Source organism: Cololabis saira, chromosome 18, assembly GCF_033807715.1.
Source record: "Cololabis saira isolate AMF1-May2022 chromosome 18, fColSai1.1, whole genome shotgun sequence".
NCBI classification, from domain to species: domain Eukaryota; kingdom Metazoa; phylum Chordata; class Actinopteri; order Beloniformes; family Belonidae; genus Cololabis; species Cololabis saira.
In genome coordinates this window covers 28810232-28818867 of record NC_084604.1, presented here as the reverse complement: position 1 = coordinate 28818867, position 8636 = coordinate 28810232, and the positions used below count along the sequence as shown (strand labels likewise).

General features: G+C 41.3%; 1 protein-coding gene across 1 annotated transcript; it reads right to left on the bottom strand.

Moving 5' to 3' along the window:
• Positions 1-2363: 2363 nt before the first annotated feature.
• Positions 2364-7501, bottom strand: LOC133464600 (terminal nucleotidyltransferase 5A-like). Its single transcript, XM_061746674.1, has 2 exons — positions 6462-7501; positions 2364-4934 (listed from the first exon to the last, which is right to left on the bottom strand). Exons 1-2 carry the CDS (start codon positions 6888-6890, stop codon positions 4119-4121), a joined length of 1245 nt encoding a protein of 414 aa, XP_061602658.1. The 5' UTR covers positions 6891-7501; the 3' UTR covers positions 2364-4118.
• Between the last annotated feature and the right edge of the window lie 1135 nt (positions 7502-8636).

Here is an 8636-nt window from a genome sequence, read left to right as displayed (position 1 = left end):
CTTGCACACTTAATTGTTTTGTTGGCATCTTTAATGCTGCTTTTGTGCAGATTTTTGTTCATTTAAATAGAGCTAGCCAAGTAACCAACTAAATTAAGCTAATTGAATCAAACTGACTTTGCCATGTTGGCAGGCGCTCACAACTGAGTTCCCTCGTTTTTTTCACATTTGTGAGGTATTTTAATCTCCATTTTGCCCGAAATCATGACTATATGTAGGGACAAAAAATACAAATCTATTACAATTCCAGTTAAGCGGCAGTGTTTTCGGACCGGCTCCTGGGTGTCATTCATCCCTTACCATGACTGAGCTGTTTCATCTGGTCTTCTGGATTTGGGTTATTAGGGGAGCATACCATTATGGCTTAGTCAACTAGAGGCAGGCAGTTACCTCAAAGACATAATAGGGGAAGCTTTCTTCTAATAAGACGGTAATACTGTACTAGAGAAGAAGTTGTCTGAACAAGACATTTTAAAACCACAACTAATTCTTTTGAAACGCTCTGTATTTGCCCCTTTATCCAAAAACTGCATGACATGCTTCCTTAGCAGAGCTTACGTGTCAGGAGGCTTTGTTAAAACATTAAAGTAACACACTTCCTGTGGTCCAAATTGATAGTTAATGGGTAAGCACTTTTTCTTGTTGTGCAACAAACTAAAGACCTCAATCCCTTGTTTGTATTTCCTTTTATACCTTTGATAAGGAAGTGGACTAATTTGTGTTTTCTTTTTTTTTCTCTTTTGGATTCTTTCCAGTGGAAGTGACATAAAACACAACAGGAGGTGGGTGCAGTGTGTGTTACAGAACAATAGCGACTAAATCTCAACGCACTAGCCACACCACAGCTTTGAGTTCATGCTAGTGGAGGAAGGCTAATCAGCTTTTGGCAGATGGGCTAATGCCCTTATAGTGGCTGAGAGGGGGTCTATATTTAGCGTCACTCTCTCCCTCTTAACAGGGGATAACACTGGCCCTGTCCTCCTCTCCATAGCTCATCTCGCGCCGCTTAAATTCATTGAGGAGGCCAGGATGAAGGGGAATGAGCGCTGGCAAATATCCTGCAACAGAGATGGTGCAAAACTCTGCACCATGAGTGACAAACTGATCACACCAAAGAAAGAGAGAGAAAGAGGAGGAAAGAAAGTAAGCAAAATGAAGAAGGCTGTTAAAAACTAAGTAGTAAAACCCTTCTCCTTAGTGTCAGCAGGGAAAGTGACATCTGGAAGCCAATGTTTCCGGGCATTAGGGTGATGCAGACTTGGACCCAGTCCACTCAGCAAATGACCATGTGCTGCTGGAGACCTGGGCCTGAGCATCTACGTGACATCCACCTGCTGTTTCCGATTCACTGCAAGATAATGAGGTTGGCAAACAGCGCTATGACGCCTGTTGACGCTTGTTGGTGATGTTTTGTGGAGGGGAAATCCTTCACGTTCAGCTGTCACTTGCTGGCAGTGAAAGTCAAGCCCAATGGGATTGTGTGGGTACTTGAGAGTATTGACCCTATGTAGGCCTGTGCTGTCAGGCAGAAGCTGCAGGCTAGTGTTTAAGGTAGAGTTTCTTTTAAAATAAAATCCTGAAAAACTCTTAATGTCAAGGTTAGTGTGATAAATAACAGGACAAGGAAAAGACTTGAGTCAAAACAACTTTTTCTGATGTGTTTTTTTTTTTCCTTTTAATAATCAAGTCAGTCAACTTGACACAATAATCAGATCATTATTTTCATGTCCAAACAGGATTGCTGTCAAAAACACTGAGGAACAATCTCTTTTGAGCAACATAAATCCATGCGGGGCAGCTTCGAGCACACACACAGCGAACACATTAAAACCTACACCTCAACATAACCGCTGCCCCCACCTGTGCTGCCCTTCATTGGCCGAAACATAACATAAATTCACATATGCCACAGAAAAAACTCACTCTGAATCTGCCAGCTAAGTCAGCCCAACACAAACTGTACAAAAATAGAGCTTGAAAAATAGAAAAATAGGTGATCTGACATGTTTGAAAGAAGATGCAGTTTATGTTTAAAGCTGAAAATGTACTCCTGATATTCTCAGGACAAAAATCGACATGTGTTATCCCCATTCAAATGTCCGCACGACTGTGTTCATCATAGTGCACGCTATATTTTTATTACGTTATTTCCTCACTGAGATGAAAACCAGTGGCTGTTGGCTGAAGAAGAGGATTAAATATGCATCAGGGAATGAGTTGAGATCATCTCCAAAGCTCCTGTGGCTTCCTGCAGTAAGTACCCCCCCCCTCCCAGTATCCCTGTACCCGCTGCAACACCCCTGCACACACAGTCCCACCTCCATCATCCATCATCCATGCAGCTTGTACCTCAAACGTCTCTATTTATCTTTCAAACATGGAAATAATTTGCTTTTACAGTGCATACATAATATTGAAAGGCAATCGATCTTCAAAATGTTAAAAATTATTACTGATTTTTTTTTTAAATATATAAAACAAGAATGTTTTACATGTATGACACCTTTCCCCTGTAATTTTCTTTAAAACCCAATTGCCCTTATACTACTTTACCTCAAGTTAAATTTAGATTTTAATACAATTTCTGTCAATTAAAGGGATCCTGTAGAGTGATTCTTTTAACATTTCATGGACACTGCCGTCATTTTTGACATTGTTTCACTGATAGGCAACCACAGTAATAGTGCATTTAACCCTTTTGTTTGGTGTCACGGAAACAGTGTGTGCATAGGTTTTAACGATCATTTTTTTGTCCAAAAGAAAAGCCAAAAAGGGTTCCTTTCAGTAAACATAGGTTGTACAATTCAAACATATTCATTAGTATGCGTTTTAGTGTACAGAAATACAACAAGAATGCATTGATGAAACAACATTTGAAGTGAGCATGCATTTCTTTTGGTACCATTTCCTCCTTTAACATGTGATTACATTGTGTTTTAGTTTGTCAAGATGTGCACTGATCCCTTTTTTATTTTGAAATTAAAAAGTACAGTTGGTTGAATCGTCTTCTTTTGCATCCAGATCTCTTTCACTCAGCAAACTTTTTTCTTTAATTCTACTTTACTTGGATAAGCAATTTCTTTTAAACCCCCACCCCCACCAGAACAGATGATGAGATTATGCTGTTACTTCCTCTGTGGTGATCAGAATGCGTACTTGCGCAGCCAAACTGCTGATAAGAGACGAGTCAAGTCAACACTGTTAAAAAGACATGTTGGTCCAATTCCTCTATCAGTGGTTTGAGAGACCTTACTCAGCATTGGGAAATTCTCAGACCCTAAATACATTCATTGTTACCTTTTAAAAATGCCAATGAGACATCAATTATCAGCTGTGACAAAGACTCACAAAAATAGCTTTTCCCTTTAGGCTGTAACTAGGCACTTAAAATTATTCCTGTACAGAAATAAAGCATGCATTGTTTTGTTGTTGGTATTTTTTTTTCAGAAGTTCAGAAAAAAGATCTTGAGTATCAAAGTAAATCTTTGGATTTGTAAACAGTATCCAGTTCCTCTTTTTGCATTGTCTGTGAAAAGAAAAGTCCCCCCCCGCGCCTCTCTGACACTCACACGCACATGCACAATAAACAATGAAACTACCGTATCTTTAGCACATCATGAGGGTCCTCTCTGCTACTCCTCGTGGCAGTATGTGAGCATCGGCTTTGTGTGTAATGCATTGATGATGCAGAATTTATGTACGTTTTATGAGGTTGAATGTAAGTTCTTGTGAACCGTGGCTCACAACACACAAAGAAAAATGTTTTCATCAGGTTTGCTGATAACTTGTGCGTCGGTGGTGGTTTAGTTTACCAAAACCCTCAAACAGATCGGTTTCTTTCGTTCTTTCACTGGAACCTCCCCCTGTGTGCTCAGCTCGTCCTGCTGTGGCACACTTACCCTAAAAAAGAAAAAAAAAATCTTCCCTCAGGCTCACTGGCTTGATCCAGGTTCCATGTCCTCATTTTCCATTTTTCATCTAGCCTTCTTCTCTAATTTTGACTCCTGTTCTCCTTCTTCCATTTCCCTCAACCTCCCATCTCAAGGAATCTCATCCATCCTTTTTCCATGGCCATGAGCTCAAGCGGTTGCACAAAAGTGCATGGGTGTACACAAGGTTTAATTACAGGGCAACCATGTGGCATAGAAGGGATGTTGCAAAGGAGGAAGGTATTGCTGAGGAGGTGAAGGTGGACAAGAGTAGATTGGCTGAACTTGTGCTATGTAATAGTTGCTGAAGTTGCCATCTGATACATAAGGAGCTGGTTGGTAGAAGCAGGTTACGTTGGCAGCGTTGGGGATCGCGTTCTGTTCGGCCAAAACGCGAAGTGCCAGTGATGAGATGAGGCTGAGCGTCTGGCGCCTCTCGTGTCCCATCAGGCACACAGTGCTCTCCTGCACCACGTCATACAGCGTGGCCAGATAGTCATACTTCCTGTCTTCTAGGTCCACAAAGTGGTTCTGCAGGTAGGACTCTAGCTTTCTCCTCTGTTCGCTAATGTCGGGGAAATCTATGAAGAAGCGTGAGCACATGTATCGCTGGAGCAGCTTCATCTCAGAGTCCGATGCCGCTCGGAAACCCCTAACCAGCAGGTGGCAGTACTTCAACAAGCCCCCGCCCCGAATCTCCTCAGGGCTCCTGGTGCAGATGAGGCGCTTGCGCAGGTGGTCGAGGGCGGTTGGAAAGTCACCATAGACGCTTTCCCCAAGGATGGTGGGGTGGAAGGTGGCCGCCATTGGGTGCTCAGAGCACTCGTAGAAGAGGAGGAGGGAGTCCAAGCGGATCTGGAAGGAATCCACACTGAACTCGAACTGCCGCCGGAGAGAGTCCACAAACTTGAGCTCCACATTCTTGCCGCGGTTGTTGGAGAGTGAGATGAGACTCCAGCGATCTGAGTCATTACACACTTTCACCATCTTCTGAACATATGCCTCCTATAGGAACAGAGAGATTGTGAAAGGGTAGGCATGGACACATACCAAGAGTATTGATCTGCATGTTTATGAAGGTTTCAATCAAGTTAGGGACTTCATCAGTGGAAATGAGAGTAAAAAGATGAAAACTGTTATGAAACAGAGTTAAATGCTAACCTCCTTTATAAATAGCCACAGAGCACAAAGGTCTAGTTTAGTGAAAATCATAAGAGACATGTTAACCATTATTCAATCATTAGACTCCTTTTGATTTGCGTGTCTTGCCAGGGGTAACAATAGGCCCCAGATCATTTAAGCCTTTGAAAACCATCCACCCCACAGAGGCCTGCCACCTCCTTCTCCTCTTTTCCTCCCTTTCATAGTTGCAGAAAACAGTTCTTCCAGAAGTTTTCCATGGATTTGTTTCCTACTGACAATGATACTGCTCACAGGGTCAAAAAGTGTGTGGTAAGCTTTTAAAACCCCTGCACTGCTTGTCTTAGGTGAAAGTGTTCTGGATTATAGTTAAAATCCATCCTCTGTTTGATTAAGCTAAGCAACTCTACATTCATTTTATCTGCACCAGATAAAAAAAATAAAAAAAGTCTTTATTTGGACTGTTAGTCATAATGTTGTGCTTATCACATCGGTTGGTGGGCCATTAGTAACCTGGGTAGTTATTAGTATCCAGGTAACTGAGGGATGAATGATTAATGTGGATCCGACTCCAATTGGATTAGACTGGATCCTGTTTGAACTGGAAACCAACCTTTTTTTAAATATTTACAGACTTATATCTATGTGATAGTTGCAGATATCGAGGGCAGAACTGTCCTGTTTTATTAATGGACTTTATGTATGTTAAGGCAAAAAAACAAATGATCATCTACAAATTCATAACTCTGTTTGAATGCTTGAAAGGTTTAAAACAAATGCAACAAGTTCCACTTTTAGTCATGGTGTGTGGTAGGGCTGCACGATTCTGGACAAAATGAGAATCACGATTTTTTTGCTTAGAATTGAGATCACGATTCTCTCACGATTTTTTTCCAATATAAAATTTATTGCACTTATTACTTTAACTTTGCAACAGCTGAACAAAAATATAATAACAATAAACATCTCTTGTCTTCTTTACACAAACCTTTGAATAATTTAAACAATAATAACAATTTTGAACAATATTTGTTCCTCCCTAAGTTGAACACCCTTTCAGAAAGGGGACTTGTAACAGATCCTGTAGTTCTGAGGCAACAAATTATTCCTCTGGCTGGGATGAACCCCCCATTGCCTTTTGCTGCTATTAAGAAGCTGCCGATACAAAAGGTAAACGTTACAAAAAATATGATGGTGCCTGATAAAAGACTGGCATCAACTTTGTAACAGCTGACATTGAACATAAAAACAATAAACATTAAAAAAAATAAAAAATATATATATTTTTAAATCGTCGTCATTTGGAAATGAGATTGCATGAATCGAGATCGCGATTTTTTTAACGATTAATCGTGCAGCCCTAGTGTGTGGGGTCATATTTCTATGAATTACCTTTAAGGTCACGGGTGTGATCTTTTCTTTATTCACTCCCTCAGGCAAGAAGTCTAGAAGAGAGTCCAGAACCAACTCTTTGACTATCTGAAACTCCATTTCCCCCTTCAACTCAGCGCAGAATATTAGGTCCAGGTCTTTCCATCCCAGACCGCTGTCTTCATGCAGGACGTAGCTGGCCGCGGATCCGTTCAGGCGCACCTCCCGGACATGTATCCGCTTCTCCTCCATGCGGCTCCGCACCACCTTCACGATGTCCCGCGGCTTCACCTCCAGGGTGGGGAAGTTCCATCGGCCGTGGATGGGGATGGAGCCGGTGAGGATGGTGTCCAGCCGCTGCACTTGCTCCCAGTTGAGCACGCTGAGGCTGATGCTCTCCCCGCTCCCCGCGCAGCTGTCGGCTGCAGCGCGCTCAGCCTTCTCGTCCATGTTTATAGGAGGCAGACAGTTGGATGGAAACGACTAAAAATCCAACTGAGCATCAGAAAACTGCGATCGGAGCTCCGGAGCTGAAATCTATCATTTGCTGGACGGCAAAAAGGTCTCTATACGCATGACGAAGAGGAACTAGCGGGGCGGCGTTGTCCTACTTCTTACATAAAGTCTGCAGACAGATTCAATCCATGAGCTTGTCCGGCAGTCCCAACACGACCCCAGTTTCCACTCTGTCACCAGATTCAGGAGACCAAAAAATATTATTTCTAAATGTCATTGTCAGCTTTCCAAAATGTCCCACGCATCCATCTCACCGGCGGAGACCTCCGTTGTTGCGCAGAAGTTTGTCTTCTGTCCCTTTTGGCTCACTTTTACGCACAGCTCGCCGCGCGTCCGCGCTGCGCAAATGCCCCAAATTTGAGCATGATTTTAAGGCTGCTGCCCTTTTATGCCAAATAAATCACACCTACTTTTTGGAAGCGGTGTAAGAGCACTTATCTTTTACATGTTTGCTGAGTAACCGCTGGATGTGACTGCGCTCTGCCGCAGAGGTGACGCTCCGCAGCTGCCGGGTTACTTGTGAGCCGTCGGCTTCCCGTCTGAGTGCTGGGGCGGGCTGCTTTGATTGGCAGGTCACACCTACTAATAGTTTCTCATAGTTTTCTTTGAGTGGCTGCAAGCTTGTGGCAAGTCTTCTTAGTGCTGATGAGAACTCTTATTTTATATTCTATATATCTTTGATATATCTTGAATCAGTTTCATGCAACTTTCCTCCCTTTACTTACAATGAAATCACAACTTGCACACACTTATTGTCCTATACATCACATACACACACATATATATACACACATATATATATATATATATATATATATATATATATATATATATATATATATATATATATATATATATATATATATATATATATATATATATATATATATATATATATATATATATATATATATATATATATATATATATATATATATATATATATATATATATATATATAAAATATGGCTTGGTGGTTAGCACTGTTGCCTCACAGCAAGAAGGTCCCCGGTTCGACTCCCAGGCCCGGCCGGGGTCTTTCTGTGTGGAGTTTGCATGTTCTCCCCGTGCTTGCGTGGGTTCTCTCCGGTTACTCCTGCTTCCTCCCACAGTGTGAGTCTGAGTATGTCTGGTTGTTTGTATATGTGGCCCTGCGATGGTATGGTGACCTGTCTAGGGTGTAACCCGTGCCTCTCGCTTGAAAAAATTGGCTATATATATATATATATATATATATATATATATATATATATATATATATATATATATATATATATATATATATATATATATATATGTATATATGTCATACGCAAATATGTATGTCATACACTTAGATAAACATTTCTGAGTTAAGTGACGAGTGTACATAGATAGCAAGACAATACAAACTGCAGCAGTTCTGAGGGAGAACAGAATATGCTTTTGCAGCAAAATCGCAATTATTCGTAAGACAAATGCCATTCATTCCACTTGTGGATCGGGTCCCGTCCAGACAGACCAAAAGTAATTTTAAAGCCTTGGAAGCGTACATAAAAGTGTATAAAAAGAAATAGTTGTTCTGGCATCTCTTTGCGGCTGCTGCCATCATTAACTTATAAATCCATATAAGTCGATTACGGAATGTCGGACAAACTACTGTTAACCGAGCCCCATAAAAGAGCTGACATTACTGTTCCA